The sequence below is a fragment of the Carassius gibelio genome, chromosome A13 (assembly GCF_023724105.1).
Source record: "Carassius gibelio isolate Cgi1373 ecotype wild population from Czech Republic chromosome A13, carGib1.2-hapl.c, whole genome shotgun sequence".
Classification (NCBI taxonomy): Eukaryota; Metazoa; Chordata; class Actinopteri; order Cypriniformes; family Cyprinidae; genus Carassius; species Carassius gibelio.
Window position 1 is genome coordinate 4,211,706 of NC_068383.1, and position 25,986 is coordinate 4,237,691.

The window sequence follows — 25,986 nt, forward strand, 5'->3', positions numbered from 1 at the left end:
GACCTAATGAAATGACTGTCATGGATGTTTTAAATGAGACACTATCAAGTGGTGAGTGAGGGTGGAAGGGTGGTTTAACAGGATCAAAACCACCAAAAACACACTTGCACACACCCTTTAGCAGTCTTTCCCCCCTAATAATCCTCTTACATCCCGCAGTTTCTTTCACTTGAGAGTTTGTGTCACATCTAAACTTAGTGATCCCTCTTCTCGAAGGTCCCATCTTCCTCTGAGAAACCATTCAAAAAACACCCATCAGCCAATCAGATGGGTGTGAAACACACTGGGGGAAAAAAGAGAACTTCACTGCATGCAAGTGAGAGAGAGAGTCATGTGACTTGAGGTCCACCAATCAGATCATGGGATTGCCGTGCAGCAGCCCTACCGCGGGAGCTGTGACCTCGGATACCTCAGATATGTGACTGACAGGCCGTTACCACGGAGATCACCATTGCAAGAGCATCAGACACCTGAACTTTTAACTACCTTATCAAAACCACGTAGATACTACAAAAACCACGACTAGACAGAAAAAAGTGTCCATCGTCAAAGGTGAATCCATTGCTCAGAGTGGCTTGGTCTTTCTCTCTATCTCTCTCTCTCTCTCTCTCTCTTTCTCTCTCACTCTCTCTCGCTCGCTCTCACCACACGGCACATATGCTGTTCTGTTAGTCGGATTGTGGCGAAAGATTCCTGTGGCACTCTCAAACCCCAAATTCTTGGTTGCAGACAGTCTATGTAGTTTCTCTATTTCTCTTTCTCCGACTGTCATTCTCTCAGGCTGAAGTCGGTGAGGTGGCGGAGAGGCCAGTTCTTTTCCCTCCTGAGCGGGACACATGGCTTCAAACAGCATCTTCGACACATTCTCCAGCTACTCGCCCAGTTTACTGCGAGGTAAGTAACCCGTCGTGGCATTGCCTTCCCTCCTCCTCCGCCATTGTGGTGACCAGAAAGCTGTCAGACGTAGTTTTGGAAGTTAAACACTCATAAGAGTGTATCTGCTCTAGTTTGCTGTGTGTCTGTGGCAGTTTGGCAGTTATGGATGTGTGACATTGCATACTTGCGTTTGACGTGTTGTGCATGGATTACAAACTCCCTTGAGAACTATTATCTAACACTTAATAAAGTGCAACTTGGCTATCCGTTTATGCTTGTTTTCCTTTGTAAAGTGACTGCTTTAAATGTCTGTTGATGCAAAAGAGCATTATATAATATTATGAATATAAGTTTGACGATGAGCCTTTATGGCCTTCTATAGATACTATGAAACCTAGATCAGGGTATTCAATGCACAAATTTGTCTTCTGCAAACTCGGAGCATTAGTTACCTGCGCATTTGTCTTCTGTTAGATGTTTTTTTATGCCACAGTTTGTTTGGAGCAGTTCTGATGGGTTTGGATCATAATGGCCTGCTCACCGCAAGCATTAGGACCATAAACGCTCTCTCAGCGCAGGGCGCATGGGAGGAACCAGCTAGACCAACCTTTACTGGAACTCACAAACCAGTCAACTTCTGGAGCCAGGGCACTCTCGGCCTTTCTGTGGTCGCTGTGTATATGTGTGGGTACAAGCCCAAATCAACATTAGTGATTTACTGGCATCTGCATCTCCTGAGCTCCTCAGAAGAGCCCATTTGTCACTATGGTAACATTAACATTGTTGATGTTGAGCTTCCTGTCCTTGGATCGAGTCCGATTTTATTTAAAAAACAATGCAGAATCGTTCTCCTTATGTAGTGCTCATTTAGGGCGAGATGGAATTTAAAGTCAGCGTGAGATCAACATTTACTCTGATATTTACTCTTAAATCCACGTATCTGATCTGATTGTTCTTGATGCATCACTGCAATTACTAGATATAAAAAAAAGTTTGACTTCATAATGACTTTACTATTTGGCTGACATCACAAACTCCTCCAATTACCTGTCATTGTCATGTATAATTCTCTTTTTCACAATTCAGTCGATTTCTAATGATGACCTCTCCTACATTTTACAAAGTCTTACTTAGAAATATGTTATATAAGAGAAGAAAAAAAGGGTTGCAAAATGCACTCATGTTGAATTTGATTTAATTTTGAATATATATGTATGTGTGTGTGCGAGTGTGTACATTAATTTACAGTGTTGTAAATTAATATATATATATATATATATATATATTAATACTTACATTTATGCATTTGGCAGATGCTTTCATCAAGTGCAGCTTGCATTGCATTCAAGATTAAGTATTAATTTAATCAGTTCATGCATTCCCTGCAATTGCTTTCAAAAGCAGCTCATCCAATCCGAATTAAGAGTCAAATATATTTGTTTCAGAAAACAATTGTAAGATCAAAGTAAAGCAGAGATTACAAGTGATACTTTCGGTCTTAAGTGATGTCACCCAGCCGGCAGAGCTAAAATATATAATGCCTGCCTGCATTATTTTTCTTCTTCTTTGCAGTCCATCTCAAATAGATGACTTCAGATCCATTCATATCCCATTCATCTGCATCCATGAAAGTCTAGAAGTTTGAGTAATTGCTGCTGAATTGATCTTCACATTGTACGGTTGAATCTGTGTTTACATGCATCAGCAGAACTCTGATCCGGTTAACATTACATAATGTAATATAACATATAGTTACATTACATTTACCGATATGGGATGGATCTGTGTGAGTAAAATTAAGTAGCTCAGCATAGGACAGAGTGAATGCTGATGTCGTAAACAGTAGCTAAATGCTAGTGGGGGTTTATATTTGCTTTGTTACTGTAAACTCCATGCATGCAGTTCCACTCTCATCCCACATGTTCAGTGTTGAAGGGACCATCAGTCATTGAAAAATCTTGGCTGATTACTAATCAGAATAATTTAGGAAAAGTGTATCCTAATGTCTGTGGTGGTTATGCTCCCTGTGGGATGAGCTGAGGGTTTTAGTTTGTCTTAACAAAGTGCTTTCATTCAAAAATAAGGAAGGAAAAGAAACACAGGGAAGAGAAACAGAAGTGTTAAAAAGTGTGTTTGTTTTAGTAGCAGTGTTGCCAGAATAAGAGTCTGGGTGAGAGAGGTACAGTACTGTTTGCAGGATATTTTTAACCAGTTGGTTTCTGCTTAAAGTCAACATGAAATACCTTTCGCAATTCATTTTACTTTTGCAATTTAATTAATTTCCAGATAATACAGATGAAAAAAAATAGGCTGGGACTGGAGTGTTACATTTCATAATAGAGCCAGGTGACTGGAGCGAAGAGGTTGGGAAGTCATAGAAATGTGTGATTATAAAGAAAATAATGTCGTTTCAGAACTGAATGCATTATAAAATATTTTTAGGCAAAACTTTTTTTAATTTGCAATAATGTGCAATGATGAATCAGTCACAACTGGTGTAATGTGTATTAAGAAAGTAAATATGCTCAATTTTGATTTCATCAGTAATAGACTTTCTCTCTTTCTTTCTTGAATCAATGAACTATGAATTCTGTTTCTACTGTTTTTTAGAGTCAGATGCTGACTGGTATTCTCGCATTCCAAAATGCATCTCTAATATCCATTGGAAGTAATTTGTGAATATGTAATATCCTTATTCAATTGTTCGGACATGAAACCAAAAGTGAATCATTTAAAAGCAGAAAGCCATTAATCTGAGTTTTTCAGATATCCGTTGTTGTGTACAAAAACAAAAAAACCTGTTTACAATTTGTCGTGTAAAATCATTCTCCGTTTTGGTGCATTTTCTCCATTTCTTTTCATAAGGATTAACAGCATATCTAATAAATATATTTAATGATTATTTTGATTAGAGATCTGAATCAATTATACGTGTAATATATATATGCATATTTATGCAGTGTATTTGCTCTATTATACTGATCTAAGGTCTAAATCATGACCTTAGTTTATTCTCAACTACTGTATATTTATTTAGGTCAGAAAAGTCCTTCAAAATTCCAAACTCAAATTTAAAGCTAAATTAATGAAAACAGTCATGACACGTCTTCAGCTCACAACAACCACAAAAAACGAATTAAGAAATAAAATTGTAGTTTTAATAATCAGTAATTTTGTCTTGCCTTATTATAGTCATAATATATAATCATCATTAAAACTGGATATATTTACTTGAGTAGCAAAACTGCATAAAATATTTAGACAATTTCCAGGTAAATGACCATCTTTTCTTTTTTCGTACCCAATGGAAGGTTTTTGTCCTTGATTTAAACATAAATCTAATACAGTTTACTGAGGTTTATGAATAAAAATAAATAAAAATAACATTTGTCTGTGAGGAAAGAATAACAAATGTCATTTAAGTACATTTATTATGCATATGAAGTACATATTATCAAATAAAATTATACATTTTTTAAGTATGTTTAGATATTTCACTGGAAAACAAAAGAAAAAAAATATATATATATATTTTTTGAAGCGCATATGTACAATACTGTACGATACGGAAAGAGACTCATAAAATGGTTCACACAGAAGAGAAAGAGTGAGTGTGAGAAAGAAAATTGAAGGAACAAGGCAAAAGGGGGTGTGTGTGTTGCGTGTTAATCTGATGCAGACTCTGCTTGCTTCTGCTGCTCACCAGCAACCACAATGAGGTCACACCTGTTGCACTGAAACAGCAGTCGAAAACACAGACACACACATACACACACACTCAATATAGAAATATATTATAATTTATCTATACAAGCCATTTACATGCATAAATGGAAACATATGCAAACACTCAACCACATTCACACACATAAGTGAGAAGGTCTGCTCGCATTAAATTGGCCTAAATTTTAAACATGCAATGAAAAGAATGACTTACAGATCTAGTAAATATGTTTCTTTGCTTGACTATTTCCATTTGCATACTTGCTATTTTCAGAAACACCAGTAATGTATCTCAATGTAGTTTATTTCTATATGCTCTTTTTTGTTTTGTTTTGCTTTGTTTAGGTTGTTCTCTGTTTCTATTGGTCACACCAACGAACTCATCTGGACCCATGCAGTATTTGAGTTCAAATGGCCTGAAAAGAAAAAAAGAAAAAATATCTAAAAAATCTTTGGTTGAGGCCTATTCACTCTCTTACCAGCATGCACTGTTGTCAGTCAAACATATATTTGTTGCCATTTGTTGATTTTGTTCAGAAAGTTCATTTGCATTTAAAGGAAACTGCTACAAAACGGCTTGCTCTGAAAATAGCTGTTTTTGACGGAAAAAACTGTGTTGTTTTATACTACCATTAAGAAATTTTAACCAAACTATTTTACAGATTTTCATTAAGACCGTAAAGAATCATATCATCTTGTGGAAATGGGCATCAGGTTAGGGTTAGGGTTAGGGTAAAGTCGAGACTTTTAGTCAAACTAATTAAAGAGAAAGGAGCACCAAAAAATAAAGATTGTGTCATCATTTACTCACTCTCATGTCGTTCCAAACCAGCATGATTTTTCTGTTTTATCTGTGGATAAGACACTACAACCAATCTCATCTCTCAACCCAAAAATATATCAAAAGTCATTCAGGTTTGGAAAAAAAATCCCAGTGAGTAAATTATGACAGAATTTCCATTTTTAGGTTGGTTAACCTAAAGTAATTGAATTCCACTTAGAAAAAGGCATGCAAACTGTTACCTTCAAGTTTCCACAAACAACCCATTTTGTACAGCGTGCAAACATGCATACACAAGCATACATCTGCATGCATGCACATACGTAGACATGCATAGAGGAGCAACTGGAATACTGATTCTTCCGGTTGAATTCTACTGACCTGACCTCACAAAACATACGAGCAAATCTATACTCCATCAGTTGGAGCTACAGAAAACATCTATCACATTATGCTCTGTAGCATTCATGGCAGAATTTGAGGACACTGAGTGCTTAGCCCGCAGATTTACCAATGCAACATGCAGGTCGTACAAAACTTCAGAGTTTATTCATTTCACAAACACATGGTTCGTGCTCCTATAAATTGATATTTCACTGTGCTGGAGAACATTCAAAGACTTTCTGCTCCTGCCCATTACCCTCGGCCCCTGAAAATATCAGCATCTAAGACAAGAACTGAAATCTGTAACCAAATATTGGGGGTCTGGATATTGGACAGGGAAGAATATAATGAAAACTGCATGAGGGTCTCAGTGGAGGGTCTGGCTTCTGTGTCTAATTTAGCTCAGAACAATTCCTATTTATAAAGTGCAGGCTCTATTCTGGGACTGGAGTTGATCAGGGCAATGTCCTGAGTATAAGGGGTGTGTTTTGCAGGGATTTCTTGTCACTGGTCATGAAGCTAGCGATCAGAGCTTGTGTCAGGACTTTTTAATGGCTGTGATGAGTAAGAGATTTTCTTGTGTAATTGATCTATCTTTCTTTATAGATTTGACTCTAGAATTCTGAGAAAATAAACAGTTCATAGCCATATGGGTCGAAATATTTAAATTTTGTATAAAATTAAATGGTTTTTTTAAATGGTCCTGACATCTGGCAACCACAAGCATGAAAACTCTCGAAGGTCTATAGTTTTTTGCTCTTTTTTGTTGAAGAAAATAGATTGATTATGGATATAAAGAGTTTTAGTTTTTTAGTCTTCCCTTCTTAAATCAACAATATTGCATGTTGATACAGTCACCGTTGTCATGTTGATACAGTGTTTAATGATGTAGGCATTATCTTGTCTTTGTCTTGCCTCTTAGTAAAGGAAAAAAGGTTGCCAATGGGTTTTTCTCCATAGTTTTTGTTAATGACATTAACACTGATTGCATACTAAAGTTGATTTATAAATTACAATGATGTACAAAATCAAGTGTGAAGATTTGAAGATTTTCCATTAAGAATATTAGTATGTTTCAAGCCTTAAAATGCTAAATACTGTATGCTAGGTTATGGAACAAAGCCAGTGTGTTCTTTTGTAAACCAGAGTACTAGGTCTTGAAAAGGTCATTGCGTATGCATCAAAAGTGCTTTTCATGTATGTTTGTTCCATTCAGTGGCAGCTGTGTACTGGGTTCACCCAGAGTTAGTGTGTGTTTTCAGCGCTAGGGTGTGTGATTGTGTGTGACAGCAGCATTCCTGGGTATATGCGAAATACATTACCACAACACATAGTGAGTCTAAAGAACAAGAGGTGTTTGGTGGTCCTTCCATAACGATCTGTCATGATTGGAGGAGGTAGAGGGATGTCAATGTCATTTAGTATGTCTAGACAAGCTATTTTTGAGAGACCCTCGCTGCAGTGGAACAGACGTCATGAAGGCAGGATGAACACTTCCAGAATATCCACAGCACTGGAAAGCTCAGTGGAAATGCTCATAAAATAGTTTCTGTTTGATTCTTTGAGCATGTTCAAATAAATGCATCTAACATCTCTATACCTCACATGTTCCAGTGACTAATGGACCATTAGGAGAGATTGCAGTCCCACAGTACACTTTGTTTTATGCTTATGAAACTTTTTTCTCCACCAATGGTAACTTTTTATTGCAGTATTGCTCATTGTCTCTCCTTATGATTAATTGCATATGCTTGTAACTTTCATTCATTTGTAAGTTTCAGGCAGAAGTGTATGAAAACTAAATAAATGTAAATGTTTTATGGATAATTTAGATTTTTGCTTGCAAAAACGTGTAAACTCTCAAAGTTTGGTTTCAATAAGATGTACAAAAAAAAAAAAATGATGCTCACCAAGGCTGCATTTGTTTTATTAAAAAGTACAGTAAAAACTGTAATTTTGTGAAATATTATTACCATATAAAATAACCGTTTTCTATTTGAATAAATTTTATCAATTAATTTATTCCGGTGATTCAAAGCTGAATTTTCAGCATCATTACTCCAGTCTTCAGTGTCACATCATCCTTGATTGTAAATTATTCTAATTTGCTGATTTCCTGCTTAAGAAACATTTTCCCCCTCAGGATTCTTGAATAGGAAGAAAGTTTTGTAGCATTATAAATGTCTTTACGGTCACTTTTGATACAATTTAATAAATCCTTGCTGAATAAAAAAATATTAATTTCTTTAAACAAAAAAAATCTTACTGACGTCAAACTTTTAATGGTGATGTATATGACATGCACTTGTGCTGAATTATAAGTGTTCCATTCCAGAATAGCTGATGACCATTGGTCTGTAGCAGATCTACAGTACATGTAAAAATACACAGTGAAAAGATCTGTGTGCCGAGTGAACTTGATGAGGAGTGGTGTAACATACAGTTATTGATGTTATGTTTTAAAGTCAAAACGTTGTGAAGTGAAAGAAACTAAAAGGTTACTTTTAGTGAGACCATCAACAATTAGCAGGCATTATGACAGATTTTCACAAATGGAGCATCTGCCCCAAAAAGTCAAAAGTCTGGACACACCTACTCATTCTGTATGTGACTGTTTTCTACTTTTTTTTTAAAGATGTACAGTATAATAGTTTTCAACACTATGAAATGACACAAATGAAAGTATGGGAATGATGTAGTGATCAAAACATGACATAAATAAAAACTCTACTTTGTCTCTAGATTCCAGCTAAGCTTTAACTGGATGTTCTCCCAAACAGCTTCAGAAGATGCACCCGTAGGATTATTTTAAAATGGTATTAAAAGAGTAGAACTAGAAATTAAATTTCATGCAATTAAGCAGAAGCATTAAGATTACGAGTAACAATTGAACGAAGTGTGTTTAAACATTTGACTGGTAACGAGTGGTGTGTTTTGGGGCAAAACTATCTATTTAATAGAAGATGGGATGATTAAAAAAATTTGAATTATTATGCCAACTGAATGTTGTTCATTCTAATTTTTCTCAATTCTATTTGGTGCCACTAGTGGTGCAAGCCACACTTCGACTTTAAATATATGCAAGAAAGATGAAACATCACAATTCAAGAGACAAGATAAAAGACCAGCTGGATCATTAGGAGATTTCCAAAACTTCAAAATAGATTGTAAGAGTTGTAAGAGTTGTAAGAAAGTAGACCAATTAGGAGATTGGGAGATTTTTAAACTAATAATTAAACAAAGACTGCAAAATTTGAATGGAGCCTGAATTAATAGCAATGGTTAATTATATAGGGTTAGAGGTTTCGAACAAACCCAAACCAGAATATTTGAGGAATATTAATACAGTCCTGCTTTAATGTGTTTAAAGATTGAACTATTATAATAATTTTGACTGTAATAAGAACATGCAATAGAAAATTTGAAGCAGATTGAGTCGTTCAGAGCCACAGACCACAGATATTTTATCAGACGGACAGACGAGGATCTGGTCAATTTGATCTTATATGTCTGCTGCTTTTTCAGTATGTCATTAAAACATAATTCAGATCTCATGTAGTTTAATTTGTGTCTTACTGTAGTGTTTAGTCATCCCTAGTTCTTGCAGCAAATTTACAGAAGTAATCATGTATTTTCACCACACAGCTCAACACCTGCTCTAAAACACTGATAATCACTTTCAGACCTCACCCAAAACCTGAACGAAAGTGCAGAGAAGCTAATAAACATTTGACATTTCAAGCAAACACACCCTATAACTGTCATTGCTACAGCTCCACCAAGATGCAAAACCACTAAGAACATTAGTGCCGCATTTTTAGCTCCAGTTCACACAGTGTTTTCACAGTGTAACTTGAACATTTCCACATTAGGACTTTAACCCAGGCCCATTGTCACAAAATTGTAAAAGAGAAAAAAAATGTACAAGCAATTCAGTAGTAATTAAGGAGTCTGAGGGTTTAAGCAACTCATTTCTAATTTTAGTGAAGAATAAATGGAATATATGGAAAATGTACGTTTGCAATGATTGCATTGCCTCTTTAAAACTGTGCCCTGAAGCATCTGCACACAGTCATCTTATTTGTCATTAAAACCTCAGACCAATGCGTCATCAGTGCCTCAATTATCCATATGAAAGCGTGCAAGACTGATACACGATGGAGACTCTACTACCATGAGAACTCTCACACAGAGACAAAAATCCTTAATCATCTTCAAAACCTCTCTCTTGCTCTCTTTCCCTAATTTGCCAGAGTGCAATAAAACAAGTTAATTATGGAGTTGAAAATATGAGGATAATGATAGGATATAAGATGATGGTCGCCCTGAGGTTATGAGTTTTTGATTCTCTCTGTTGGCTTTTTTTTTTTTTTTTTTTTTTTTGCTCACTAATTCCAAGGAAAGCTTCCCAGAAAAAAGTTGTTTACAAGTGGTTTATTGACTGCTTTGGGTGATAAGAGATTTTCAGGTTGGTCTTTGTGAAAAGAAACAGCTCAGAGTCCATGAAATAAATAATTACTTCAGATGCTTATTTCAGTGTATGTGTTTTAAAATTTGGTGTAACATCAATGTCATATAGAAGATTACATTTAATAAAAGGATTAATCTGAATAGCCAAATCTGTTATTTTCTTCCTCCGTGAATCACAAAATGTAAATGTTAGGCAGAATGTCCAAGCTGCTCTTTTTCTTACAATGAAAGTGGATATTAATCAAGAAAATGTAAGACTTTATATCATTTTAAAGATGTTGATTGGTTTGTAAAAAAAAAAAATTTGTAGAAACAATTTTCACTTAGAAATCAAAGGTAAATTTAACAAAAAATTACAAAGAAATGGCAAGTTGAATTAAAAATCATTTTTAAGTTTTATTGCATTTGAGAGAAAAAAAGGTTGGTCTTAAATTACTACGTGGATAAACAATCTTTTATTTGGAAAAAACATGCATGAATGAATCACCTAAAATAAAACCATCAATATTCATTATTGAAATAAATACATGGTTTATTCGATTGTGTTTGAGAAGAAAATACTGTTTACATTTTTCTACTTCAAAATGTACTTGTACGTTCTTTGTAATTGCTTGTGAAATTAACTAGCAATTTCTGATTAAAAAATGTTTCTACACTGTTCACAGGCTGTTTTGATTTCATTTTTACTTTGAAGTTATCTAAATACACAAGCACAAACATTAAATTTTATCAAGCTACTGTGCACAAAGTGTGCATTTTAGATGGGCGGCCTTTAAAATAGTAATCTAGTATCTTTGAACAGTTCATAAACTATAGGGAAGGTGGATTTTTCATTCATCTGACGAGTTAGTAATTTTACTTTCGCAAGTGAACTAGATTTAGTTTTAATTTGAGGATGTCTGGCAAAATGTAATCTTCAGTTGCACACGTGTGCTTGAACAGACGTGAAACAATGAACGTGTCTGTGTGTTTATGGAATTGCAGCAGTTCCTTTTCTGAGGAAAAGCCTCAGACGAACAGACAGGGATTCCCCCCTGACAGACACACACACACACACACACACACACACACACACTCACTCATGCTTTCTCTCTTCCCATTTCTCTGCCCTTCTGTGTCTGGACTCTGGTCTGGCTGTCTGGATCACTCTCACGACATTCCAATAACAGACACACATACATACTGTACAAGTTGCAAAATATCTCACACTTTCTTTCATTTTTGCAGACAAATGACAGACATCATGCTGCTGACTCGCAATGTCACAGCGATGACTTGGCGATTTCCCTCCATCTAGAAAACTGCATGACAAATATTCACACTGTCACTTCCTGTTGGACATTCCATGCTTCATTTTACTGTTGTCTCTCTGAAAGTGTGAAAACCAAATTTAGGAAGTGACTTTAATGTCAAAATTCTACAGGAACAATCCGGGGTTTATTTTATTTATGTGGGGTTAATGCAGGGTTTAATTGCTTTATTTCACATGCACTGAGAAATTTGATCTGAAATAAATGTCTATTGGCTATTAAATGGCTCTTAAAATGTTAAATTATTTTAAAATTATATGTATATTATTTATATTACAATAATGTTATACATATTATTTAATATTAACTCAAATATATGATTTATGTTTATACATTTTATATTTTTTATAAATACCATATTATATTTATTGTAATAAATTGAATTTTGTGAATTATTTACTTATTATTATTATTTATTTATTTATTTTTATAGCTATTATTCATATTGTCATTTGGTGACTAAAGCAAGGAATATTTATTCACAACAGATGTTTTCTATAGCACACATTTAGTATTTGTTTTTAATTTGAGTCACTCTTTATCTTTACCTTATTTATCATGTTGTTTTCTGATGAGGTCACAGACCAACTGGCAAGTAATTTTTAATTTCAGTATATGATTTATGAGTTGGTACTTTGATTAGTAATGTTGTAATGTTTTAAAGGTTCATTACTTTTACATTCATTCCCTAGGAAATAAACATGTTTGCCAGCAAAAATTAGCTCAGCAGTGCGAAAACACTCATATCTTTCATTTACGGGACACTGATAGGAAGTCAAACTTGGCGAACCCATTATGAATGATTAAACATGCAGCGAGTCTGTTAACGAGTTTGTTTTAGAGCTTTGTCTTTAATCAACGCAATGGCAAAGACTTTCCATGCTCTTGGATTGATTAGCTCAAAAAACAGCACAGAACAACACCTTCCAGCACTGTGTATGAGTTTAGTGACATCAGCCTTAAAAGCAAAGTCAAATACCATACAGACAGACATTTTGTTCAAGGCCTGACTGGCTAATCAAAGATTTTAAAATTTGACAGCACGTTACTAATTGTATAATCATATAAATTTTTACATTAGTATGCGCTAAGTAGATGCTTGTAGTGACTTAGTTTACTTCTGAAGGTATACATTGCATCAGTTCATACATTCCCTGGGAACTGAACCCATGACCTTGATGTATTATGCACCATATTATGCGCCACAGAGCTTAGTGTGTTGCAGTCAGAAAATCTACATCAACATAATCATGCATGTTCATGTGCACATGCTCTGACAAGTGTGCTGTTTTGTTCAATTGCTCTGTTTTATGTCGACCTACATTTTTAATTTCCTCATTCCTTTCATATACAGCATATCTCCGCTCTCTCTCAGACACTTGCGAGATGGAGCGCTTCGTCTGAACAAACTAAAACATAAACGTGGTTTTTGCTGCAGGTGGGAATGAATGAGACCACATGAAAAGCCCACTGTATCTCACACCATTTCTCGTGTTTCTCTTCTACCACTTTATCTTGCTTTCATTTTTCTTTTTTTGCACAGCTTTTGTTTTCCTCTCTCATTTTGAAATACCTTTTTAAAATCTAGCAACTATCTATCTATCTGTCTATCTGTCTGTCTGTCTGTCTGTCTGTCTGTCTGTCTGTCTATCTGTCTGTCTATCTATCAATCGTTTACATAATTCTATCTAGTCATTCTAGTCCTTCCCCCTCCCCTTTTCTCTGTCTTTCTCTCTCTGTCTGTGTGTTCCGGCTAAGAAAGGTTCCACCACTTGCAAACACAAAGGGGCATTGTATTCTGGGTAAAATGTGGTAAGCAGACGCTGGTGGATGGCCCTAGTGGTTGCTGGCAGGCAGACACTCTTCCTAACGCTGCCGGCACATGAGCTCTTGTTTTGGGAAAGCCCTGAGTTATGGCGGCTGTGGCGAGGGGCATTTATGAAAGCGGGACGTGGCTTATTTTGGGAGCCAGTGGGGTGGAGTGTAAATTTAGCCCCACCACAAGGTCACCCCTGATCTTTTTCTCTCTTGTCTCCCTAATTAAGACATCCGTACATCCAACTGTTGCCAGGGTGGGACCACCGTGTACCCACTGAAACTCATCTCTCGCTTACTCCATCAAAATGGTTCCAACAAGTCTAAAAAATCAGTCTCTATGCTGTGCTCAAGGGTCTTTTTCAGGGGCTTTGAAGTTTTCCTAGAGGGTCAGACTTCCCAGCGGTGGTGGTGGATTACTGTGGTTTGACTGTAAAAATAGAGCCACATAATAGAACTGTGCGGCAGCAGAATTTTCTCCACGAGAGTATATTATTTAGAAATATGGGAGTTTTTTCTCTCCCCTAAGATGGTTTTAAAGATCTTTTGAGTTTTAAAGGTGGTGTGTGTAATATCTTAAATATTGCATTCTTTATCCAAGCTTAATGTGGAGAGACAACAAATACTTTAAAAAAATGCCATTCATAAACACTGTAGCACAGTGTTTAAATCACTTACCCCCGTGACATTCCAAACCCGTGAAAGTTTTGTTCATCTTCAGAACATAATTTAAGATATTTTGGATGAAAACCGGGAGGGTGTCCCATAGTAAATTAGTAAATTACACTGTCAAGGTCCAGAAAAGTATGAAAGACATAATCAGAATAGTCTATCTGCCATCAGTCGTTCAACCGTAACGTTATGAAGCACCGAGAATATTTTTTGTAAGCAAAGAAAACAAAAATAACGACTTTATTCAACAATTCCTTTGTCAACAGTCTCATCTGTGTCTCTCCACATCACCAGATGCTGCGTAAGCTCTAAATACATGTAGAAATATGTTATATATGTTTTATCATAAAACTACATTTGAAAAGCTTTTTTTTATTATAATTATTATTGCAAATGTTTTTTTTTTGAAGAATCACCCATTACTGAATAATAACAGGGTTATAAGAAACCCTCAAAGCACACAAATTCCTCTTCATAAGGCTGTGTGCTTAAGATAATGGCGATGATATGACAGTCATGGTGATTCTCATGAGTTGTGAACTCATAAATGAATGCTGCTGGTCAACCACGGTCAGAGGCAAAAAGTGCTTGATCAACAGCATCAGCATTTTAATGAAACGCTGCACATTATCTGACCACATAAGAACTTTTTTGTAAGCAGACAGGAAGAGTCTGAGAAAGTGACTTTTTGGGTTGGGAATGGCAAATGTTTTAAATATGAGTTAAAAGAGGTACATTTTGGTGACCAAAAAAAATCCTGCTGTTTATTACGGAAGCGAAATGTGGTTTATTTGTGTGTGTGTGTTTTTTTTTCACAGTAATATCTTCTGGTGACCAGTGTGGTGTAGTGTTAAAGGGATATTTTTTCTTCTTCATTTCATTTTATTTTAACCCCTAACATTCAATTATGTTGGTAAATGTTTGCACATTTGAAACCTTCTCTTTTGCTCTTATGATTAAATGGGTTATACAGCTGCGTTTAACTATGTGTGCTTCCTCTGCGTATCTTAAATGTGATAAAGCTCTGTGCTGCACTTCACTGTGGATTTGCTGGGGTTTTATTTTTCTCTTTTTTAGAGTTTAACTGCTAAAGACTTTTCTTAAACATGCAATTACTGTAGATTAGAGATGTGATATCAATGCATTTGATACAGAGTGAGAGTGATGTGAGTCACTCTGTGTGTGGGGGTGTGCGTGTTCTTGCAGGTGTTTGTGTATTTTCAGATCATGTGCAAACTTGATTAATCAAAATGTTATTCAACTCACAACTGAATTGATGTTTATGAAGACTTGTTGTGTTATGCACCAGGGAGACCATGTAACGTGTAATGTGTGCAAATCAGACCTTACTTACTTTCTACTGATGTTTCCTGTCTCATGCCAGTGATGTTTCAGAAGCTTCAGCTGATGCACATGCCTCCTCTAAGGGCCAGGAGGATGACTATACCACCATGAAGTTAGTCCAAATCCAACTGAAAGAGGAAATTAAATTGATATTGCACATATCTTCATAAAACAGCATTTGATTTATTTCTCAAGGGAGGCATTTTACTCAGACAGTTCTTGCTGCAGAGTCTCAATACTCCTTACAGAATAATAAATCTTTGTACTTTTCTACCACAAACATTAACTCAGATCTTCCTCAGTAAAACACTTCCAGCATGCTCCATGAAAACAGACTGCTTTGATGATATGATACATCGTGCGTTTTCAGTGTTATGTCACATAAAAGAAAGCATCAGAGCATTTTTAGTTTATAAACACTTATTGTAAAACAGATACACTGTAATAATTTGTGAACAATTTTCACTCATAAGTTAATAGTAAATTTCATAATCAAGCTTACAATTTTAAAGTATAAATATATATAAGTTTTAAATGATCAAACCATGCAAAAATGCACAAAATTGCATTTGTACCTTCACTTAAATAGTGCATGAGAAATTGAGAAGACTTGTATCATAGACAGACGTCGTCATCTGAACCCATCAGATATTTAACTGAGTAATGTGTTTTTTGGAGACTTTTAAAGTTTATTCATCCTAGACAGTTCTTGTGAGCAAATATGGCTTTAATTTTGTGCTCTGTGAGAGAGGGAACACTTCTGGATAGAAATACAAAAAAAATTGTTTGTTTTACATTCTTTGAAAAGAACCATATATGCTGTGAATGGCATCATCTGTAATATTTCAGTAAAATAACAATTCAGATTCATCCATCAGCAAAATATGCTTTGATCTGACACGCTTTACTTAAAATATAAAACAAATTACAGCTTAGAGTGAATCATCCACCGCAAGCTTTACTGTATTTGACAAAAGGCGGTAAACTAAGCTTCAGTCAACAGTGCAGTGAGTGTTTTTATATATTCTATTAATATGAGCATTGTGCACTGATGTTATTTTTCCTCACATGAATTCAAGTATTAGATGCATTCAATGAAAACGAAAGATGACATCACGACGGCTTCACAAAGATGCATTGCGCTTTAGATATGACACTGTGATGATGTCATGAGGGACACCTGATATGATGTGGGGCTGAAATTCAAGCATGTAAACGGGAGATTTAGAGTTGACTGCAGGTCATCCGTACTGCTTTCTCAGGCAGAGAAACCCGCAGCTGAAACACAAGGAGACACTGTACGGAAGGAATGCTCTCTGCGGCTTCCACACTTGCTCCCTCTGTAATTTGTAAACGTAAAGAAATGTGCTGCCGCCCACAGAGAGGGGGAGATAGCAAATCCACAGACTTATGTCAGCATTTTATGCCCCGATTTGATTTTTATCTGCGGGTATGGATGCCTGTGATGTTTGGGGTTATGACTAATGAAGTAATGTTTTACCAGTCAAAGCGTTTGGGCACATATCTGTGGTTTCTTCAGATTCAGTATTCTTCAGATTGTTGTTGCCTTTTCATAAAATCCAAGTGGGTTCGTTGTGTGTGTGTGTGTGTGTGTGTACGCATGCTCTCAACATTAACCTTAGAGACGTATGGAGTTATTTTTGATTTGCTGTTAGATTTAGTGAATTTAGTTTGGCATGTGAACTGTTTAGCATCTTTGTCACTACTTAGAGAGCAATAGAGTTAAGTTTTTTTTTTTTTTTTTTTGGTCCCAGAGTATGACCATTGATATATATTTTTTGATTGAAAAACATAATTTGTGTCAAAATAGTTTGGTAAATATGTTGTGATTTAAGGTTTTTATGATGAAACTTGTGGCAAAAAGCCTTTAGTTATTGAATTTATATGAGGCAAAAGCGATTAGCAACAAATACATGATATTTTTTTAAATAACTGTTAAATAACCACTTCAGCAAATGGTTAACCAGTTTTGGATATTTATTCAACCACTTTTGGCGTTTCATAACCTCTCAAGTATTTCAAATGAGTAGTGTATTTCTTTTAGTACAGTAGGTGCAATGTTACAAATTAAACTCCGTAGTGATTGGAGTGTGATTGTCAGTGTGAGCCCACTTTGCACATCCTTTGCAATAAATCTTTTCCTTCCCGATTATGGAAAGCAACTTGTTGATGTTCAGGCGTACTGTATCGATCCTTCGCCAACCAAGATTTTTGGCGGTGCTTTTGGCTTTTTTGGCCCTCCCAAGTAGAGCTTTTAGATTCTGCAAGGACAATTAATATATGTTTAACAAAATATTATTTGGAAGAAATTCATTGTTAATTACATCATCTAAAATAAAGTATATTGGGTTTTACTTGAATCATATAAGATTTAATATTGCATACATTTACTTTTTAATGGTTTTTAATAGCATTTTAAAATGTGTGTGTGTGTGTGTGTGTATATATATATATATATATATATATATATATATATATATATATATATATATATATATATATAGTAATACATCACATTTTTTTGCAATTTCAAGTCATTAAGAGAGAACATTCTGAACAACTTACTGTATAGGAAACCTTTTTTTTCTGAAAATGCATAAGGGGTAAATGCATTTCCTTTTGTTGCAGTGTTAAAATGTTTTAAAATGTATGAAATTTTCTGGGATTCTCATTAGCTACATAAATCTAGTGTTTTAGTACTAGACGGATCAAGTTACCTCAAAATCAACATTTAGACTTCATGATGGTTGTGCAATGCATAGTGACAAACAGGTTTAGCAAATAGCTGTTGTGATTTTTGTTGCTATTTAGTACTTTGGGAGAAAATCAAATCAAAATGTTTTTTTTTTACTCCTGGAGGCATTTAACCCCATTGTACCCTTAAAGAATGATGGCATGTTGGTGCTCTCTGAGTCTCTCTCTGGAATATTTTTCATTGATTTTTAGGCTGTTTTGGAGGGCTCGTGCGTCTGTGTATCCGCGCACATCATTTCTCAGCGCTTGATTACTGGATGTGTATTTGACGCGGGCTGTGAGCTGCGCCTCTCTCAGATCACATATCAGAGGGACGCGCGTCATTAAGGAGGGCACGCTGCAGCGCGACTGTAACCGTAGAAACTGAGCGCTGAGTCTGACTCTGTCTGACTATGACAGGCGCGGAGTCAGTCTGAGCGCGTGCGGTCACGTATTAATAATGAACAGATGCTGAAACATCACCGATATATGCATGCACAACGACCCCTGACCAGCTTGTGTTTGGGAGGTTTCTTGGCACGTCCGTGTTCAGGAAAACAATTTATGTTGTTTGTTCTTTTTTATATAAGTAGGCTATATAGGGATTTTTCTTTTCTTTTTTTCTTCTTTTTTTTTTGATACTAAGTTTATAAAACTCTTCTAGTGGCGCCAGAGTAGGCTACAAATTGCGCTGAGCGAGAAGAACTTTGACAGATTGCGCACCAAAAATGCCTTTATTTTTACATTTAGATATTTAGCAGACGTTTAAAATGTATTTACACTTACACATATCAGGCCCATATATTGCACACGCTACAGCATGTATGTATTATATGTTGCATTTGCTATATCGGTAAGAACAAGCGCGCCACAAAATGTTGCAGCAATGCACTTCTTTTAAATGCATGCATTCTAATTGTTTATTAGAAGTGATTAGTGTTTGCTAGTAGTATAACAGTGTGACTCAATAATTGCATATGTGTGAATAATCAAAATATCCCGCTGTATTTAATAGGCTTTAGGCTGTGTGCAACACATGTCAACATGTGCATCTATTTCGACAACAGTTACTCAATACAACACGATGCAACGGGCGGATGGAAGGCGTGAAAAGAGGAAGACACATTCGCAATAGATCTTTCAAGGAGATGATGATGAAACCTGCTAATGATCAAGAGATGTGCATATTTTTGCACTCTTAGCCCACTGGTGTGGGTGAGACTTTGACTTTCCTCCTAGGCTACAGTATATTCACATGATTTTCTCGCAGAGGTGAAAATAAGCATCAGTGGTTTAACAGTTAAAATAATAAATACAGGGTAAAAATTAACGGACGGATTCTTGGCGTTTTGAGGTTCTCCTGGAATAATTGAGATTTAAGTGGATAAATAGTAGCTAATAATGATAATAATAATAAGTATTATTATTTTTATTATTGTTATTACGTTTACATGGCTGTTCTTTAATTGTATATGATTATTATTATGTTTACATGGCTGTTCTTTAATTGTATATGAATTCTAATTATTAAGCACACTTGTTTTGTTTCTTTTTGTTTGTTTTAATGTGATGTTGCCTTCATGCAACCAAACGCTGGTCTCATCTATAGCATGTGAGCCCGCAGATTTCTGGCACGTATCCTGCCAACACGAGTTAAACCTCAAGCCCACTGCACTACACTGAAACATACACTCCCTCTTTACATCACAGAATGAGCCAATAAAAAAACGAATGCAAGCAGAATAAAACGTATTTAATGACTGTTACGAATCATCTGTTAAAAATTTAAATTAGTGTTGTAAAGGGATTTCTGTTGGCTTTACAGAAATATGAGACGTTAAATTTTATATGAGACGTTAAATATTATTAAAACATTTAATAATAATAATATAATAATAATAATTACTCTATTTGTATTGCGAATTAAAGACCAAATCTGTTCTTTCTGACTGCACTGAGCCTAACTCCTTTAGTCGTGTAAAATTATTAAACTTAACTCATTTAATAAAAAAGCACATTTTTATAGGCTATAATGTATACATGTATGTAAATACTGTAAATAATAATATATACATATATATGTATTAGCAGTTTGGGTATTGGTAGAGAGAGAGAGAGGGCATTTCCTTTTCCCCGTTTACACACCGTACAGGTTAAACAACGCGTTTAGGATTTGTTAATCAGTCAGTTAATTAATTTGTTACTTTGTCGTGTTCTTAGCGTCAGTTTTAGGACGCGTAAGAACATTGTATGTGTCATCAGTAACCATCAAATAAAAAAAAGAAGATGAAATCCACAGAAAATATTAATTCATTCAGATGACCTGTAACTGCGAGAATCGCTTTATTCCTGGCTAGTTATGGGTTTTTCTCCCCCCCCCCCCCCCCCCTTTCTTTTCTTTCAGTCTGTCTCCCTCTCTCTGTCTTTTCCCCTTCCCATTCAGTCTGTTAGTTTAATGCGCTTTAATTCGCTTTCCGAGGCACCACTGAAGGTTTTTAAACGACAAATGCGCCTACTAGTGGTGACCATGTGAACTCAGGGTGTGTCAACCACACAAGGACTCATTAGTCTAATTAAATACCATAAATGAGACTTAAAAAAACATTATTATTGAACTGTTATGATGTATAAAAACCATTAGTTATTAGAAGATTATTTTAGCATAAGATGCATGTGCGATAGAGCAGAAATTTCTCAACGCTTTCAGTTTTTCATGTGCAGAAAATACTTGTTTAAATGTAAGTAGCCTTCAATTTGAACGTTGTTTAATTATTGTTATTTCTATTGTTTGTTTTTTTGTTTTTTGTTTTTGTTTTTTTGTTTTTATTGAAGGGATATTTGTTGCTTTAACAAATCATGTTAATTAACCGTTTCTGGATTGCTCAATACATTATTCATTTAAAAAGTATATAAAGATCAACTGGCACAACAGACATGATTAACTTCAACAAAATATATTAAACTTTTTGTCGGTGTTTTTTAAAGGTTACACTTGGCAGGCTTTAAACTTTAATACATTATTATGTGCCATAGCATGTGAAGAGAGGAGTGAAATATTTATTGATTGTTCATTAAGTATATGGCTGATAATAGAGGAGCTTTCAGTTTTGCTCCGGAGCGTTTGATGGGTGCGTCAAACCCATCCTTGTCTGCCAATTGGTCGATTAGGCCCGGCCCTGATTCCTGATTGGTGGAGCGCTCAGCGCACTCCAGGCTATAATGAGATGAGTAAATAACGCTTGTCTGCAGAGCGCGAAGCGCAGCTTATGTGTGCTCGTACGTGAGACTACCGGAACACTTTTTTCTAGCATAAAATCACTTTTAAAATTAAACATTCAATTGGAAACAGAACATTTGACAACTAAACCGGACTTTACTGCAGACATTCTTCTGAAACTGGGATTAATTTGTGTGGACTTTATTTTCAGAGGCTCTGGACTTATAGAACAGAAAGGGTCGCTCTGACTGAAAGTAAAACTGACATTCGGGAGCAGCACACACCTGCTGTACACACTCTGGAATAAATGCGGTTTAATAAATAGCTTCAGAATTATATCTCCACATGCGTTGAGAAGCGTAGGCTACTTGCAGTTTTGTGTTTACACTCAAATTCCTTTCTTCGTGCAGCTCGAGATCGTGAGCGCGCGTATGTGTGCTTGCGGTTTCTTGTTTTTTTGCTGAAGTCAGCGATAAACTCAAGCGCTTCTGCGTTCTGCATTAAAACGCGAAGTAAACTGTCACAGAGGAGTTTTCCTGGTCCACTGTCACGGACTTTCTGTACTTACCCCATCTGGGTGCCTGAGCTCTTCACGGGGTCTCATTTGTAAATCTGTTGTGATGCATATTCCCGTAGACCCGAGCACGAGCAGACGGTTCACGCCGCCCTCCGCCTCGTTCCCGTGCGCTAAAGTGACCGAGAGTCCGAACATGAGCGCACCGGGACCGCTTCGGGCCGGGCGGCAGATGGAGAGCCGCACCGTGGTGGACGTGCTGGCGGATCACGCCGGAGAACTGGTGCGCACCGACAGCCCCAACTTCCTCTGCTCGGTCCTGCCGTCTCACTGGAGGTGCAACAAAACTCTGCCTGTGGCTTTCAAGGTAACGTAAATAAAACATTAATTTCTGTAGCCTATTATAACTTTTTTCATTGTGTTGTCGATTAAATCACAAGTCAGTCAGGACGCGCTTAATAGCTGCTAGTGTTTACAGAAGTCGCGCTCTTGTGAAGAGATAACCATAGCAACGGTAGGCTGCGCGAGCGTTTTCCGTTAGAATCCATTACAAATAATACAAACTGTAAGTACTGTCATTATTTATCACTTCTCACATATTTATATAAAATACGTGCAAAAGAAAATGTTTTTTTAGATAGAGTAAGATAGTTGTCAAATCGCCATTCAGGAGCAGCACACTCCTTATGATATCATAATATATATATATATATATATATATATATATATATATATATATATATATATATATATATATATATATATATATATATATATTATTAACATACTTCTGCTTGACTGATAATATTAACAAATGATAAGAAACAAATACCTGACAATTTGGCAACACATTGTACGGTCCTAATTTTCAACTAATACTATTATTAATATTATTATTAGTCTATTATTATTATTGTTGTTGTTGTTGTTGTTTAATTGAAATTTATCAGTTGTAATGGTCACCGCGACAACAACATCCCGGTTGTTATGTTTTGTTTGCGGGAGAAAAAAAAATACTGTTAGGCTAGATGTAATTATTATTACTATCTAAATAGTGTTTATTTTTGTATTTAGCATATATATAAGTCGTGCACTTGCAGCAATCATAATTTAAATGAAGTTTCTCAAATGGAAGAAAAAAGCTAAAAATTATTATATTAATGGGAACGATGTATCCGGAGCTAATCATACACATTTTATTTGCATAATAGAATTATATTAACTACAGTCGTTAATATATTATAATCATGTATGCAACGCTATATTGCAATAATTTGTGTTAGGGTTGCATCCCGGGTTTGTTTGGTTTGGGGTTTGTTGGGTTTGTGTGTGTTGTTGACTGGGTTTTTTGGGTTGATCTGTGTGTTTATCAGGTGGTGGCTCTCGGTGACGTTCCTGACGGGACTCTGGTCACGGTAATGGCGGGAAATGATGAGAATTATTCCGCAGAGCTGAGGAACGCGTCTGCCGTCATGAAGAACCAGGTGGCGAGATTCAACGACCTGCGCTTTGTGGGCAGGAGCGGGAGAGGTACCACATCTATCTGTTTTTCTGTCTGTAGTCATTGTGCATGCGGTGGAAATCCAACAACATATTTATACATTATGATTAAAAAAATAAATAAATAAGTTATATATATATATATATATATATATATATATATATATATATATATATATATATATATATATATATATATACTGTTTAAATATTTTTTTCTTCATGCAAACACAATTTAAAATTGATAAATGAAGCTAAAATATTGCATAGTGGAGATCGAAAAAAAAGTGTACAGCTTCCTTCAATTACTTGTCCCAGAGAAATAATTTCCCCACAGTAGAGAAATCTTAAACGATTTGAGTTTTTTTTTATTTTTAAACATCTCGTTTACACACCTAGCTTTTACATAGCTCACATTCTTTCACAAGCTTTTCTTTATCATCTTTTCCCTCTTGGCCTCGCTCATCGCACTCACATTTTTCCTGTAAATGTTACACTCTAAATAGTTGCAGACGGATGAGTGGAAAGCGTTGCAGAGTGTGAATTAAAAGTACCTTTCATTTCTGTAGTCAATTACCCCACCCTCATAACCCTCATACAAGCCACGGCTTTCTCCCCCTCAAAGCACAGCTTCATTGCATTTAGAGATCACACACACACACACACACACACACACACATGCAACACAGACACAGAGGAGTCCCGGGAACAATCTGGAACACATTGTCTGACTAATCCACATCATAAATGGATTTGAAAGCGCATCAAAGCAGTAGTGCTGTCTCTTTTCAGAGGAAACTCATTCATTTCTCCCAGCTGTGTGTGACCCACCTCATTGGGATTGTGCATGAATCTTTACTTCATTCAGCCTGAGAGAGTTTCTGTTTACCTGAGGGCTTTTCTGGTGTATAATCAACTTTATGTAATGTAGAAATTCTTCTCAACCGAAAAAAACTACACAGAAAAAAAGGTCAGTTGAGCGGTAGCTTAAGGTACAAAAGCTAAAGGATACATTTTTGCACCTTATTTACCACTACATGGTACATATTATTGCCTCAAAGGTACATATTGGTGCTTTAAAATGACATATTAGTAGCCTACTAATATCTAAAGGGTACATGTTAGTACTTTTCAAACTGGGAACCAACAATCACAGTATTGTTTACATGAGAGTTTACATGATACACCACTTTCTGTAATGAATTCAGAAAATATAAAGTATGCAGATATTATGTGAAGATTATTTTGTCCTAAAAATGTTGCTAAAAAACCGGCTGCACAATATTTTTTACTGTTCAAACCACAAATACTTTCCGTTTTTGACTCAACATGTTGACAGTGGGGTCTGAAAATCTGAAACCGCAAATGAAAATGCTTGTGTTTTGCAGTGTTTTTCAATACGAATGTTATAATCAGCATTATATTTTCAGAGAAAAGTTGAATTGCAAAAGTATATGAATTTTAAAATGCCCTCATTTTTATTTAGTGACAACAGCACTCTCGCTACACGAACAAAACTCCATCCAGCATGATTTTAAAATGCTTATATTTATTTCTAGGATTAAATAAAATTGTGGATCATGTAATATAATTTCTAACTGGCAAAAAGGGTGACATTTTATCCTGTGTCTTCTCAGGAAAGAGCTTCACTTTGACCATCACTGTGTTCACTGGACCACCCCAGGTCGCCACATACCACCGTGCTATCAAAGTCACCGTGGACGGACCTCGAGAACCAAGACGTGAGTACCCAGAATTCCCCTGAATGACTATCAAAAACAGCGTTAACAGAGGTGTAAAACGGTTTCCAGAACTGGTAACCTCCTCTTTGCATGACAATTTTCTGCATGAACTCAAATGGTGTGTTTTATATATAAGTACTTAATCAGGAGCTGCGTGTTTCTTTGTGCATGAAACCAGCACAGTATGCAACAGAAAGAGGTGTTGTCTGTTTTATTGGTTTGTCGTCTGTGTATAATTTCATGCTAGATCGCAAATCACAACTCTGGTAGAAAAGTATTTATTTTGCGGTTTTTGATAGCAAGGGAAAGTATTTGAGGAGGTGATACGAGATGAGATAGTCTCTCTTTTGTGTCTGCTTTATACCGTGTTATTTACTGCAGTAAAAACCAGGCTGAGCAGTCTTTAGTACGTGTGCCAAGTAAAACAAATTAGTTAATCTGTTGGTTCCTGGAGTTTTTCTAACTGCATTAGAGCTTGTAGGTTGATAATTGCTCACTATTTTTGATAAATCGGTAAATGTGTGTTATGATTTTGATGTTATTCTATGTTGGGATGGAGTATTCGGATGGTGCAACGAGTATTTGAACTATTTTCGGCGCACCGACGACGTTAAAAGATGATGAGTCATAGATGGTACTGGGGAATAGAGCCACTGTGTGTGTGTTCCCAAATAAAACAGTGTATTTTTGTGAGTAAGTATTGGTTTCGATGTCTCCCTGTATTCTGTATTTAAGTGTATACATACCTGTACAGCAGCAAGTGTTAATATTAAACAGCGAACAGTCCTTCGTGGTCTAGATGGTTGCCAACCTCAGATGTCAGTTGTGGTGTGTTATTAAGCTGTTTCGGGAGCAAAGAGCGAGGGTGCGTCTCTGAGCTGCAA

The 25,986-nt window shown here is 35.9% G+C and overlaps 1 protein-coding gene across 2 annotated transcripts in view; it reads left to right on the forward strand.

The window, feature by feature from the left end:
• Nucleotides 1-449: 449 nt before the first annotated feature.
• LOC128025917 (runt-related transcription factor 3) overlaps nt 450-25,986 on the forward strand; it is a 53,109-nt gene continuing 27,572 nt past the window's right edge. The window contains exons 1-5 of one of the 2 annotated variants that reach the window (XM_052612526.1): nt 450-552; nt 781-894; nt 21,983-22,227; nt 23,234-23,390; nt 24,998-25,102. In XM_052612526.1, the coding sequence (XP_052468486.1) occupies nt 837-894; nt 21,983-22,227; nt 23,234-23,390; nt 24,998-25,102 (565 nt within the window). In that variant the 5' untranslated portion in view covers nt 450-552; nt 781-836. Of the gene's footprint in view, nt 553-684; nt 895-21,982; nt 22,228-23,233; nt 23,391-24,997; nt 25,103-25,986 lie in introns of those variants that run through there. The other variant, XM_052612527.1, reaches the window with a different exon arrangement.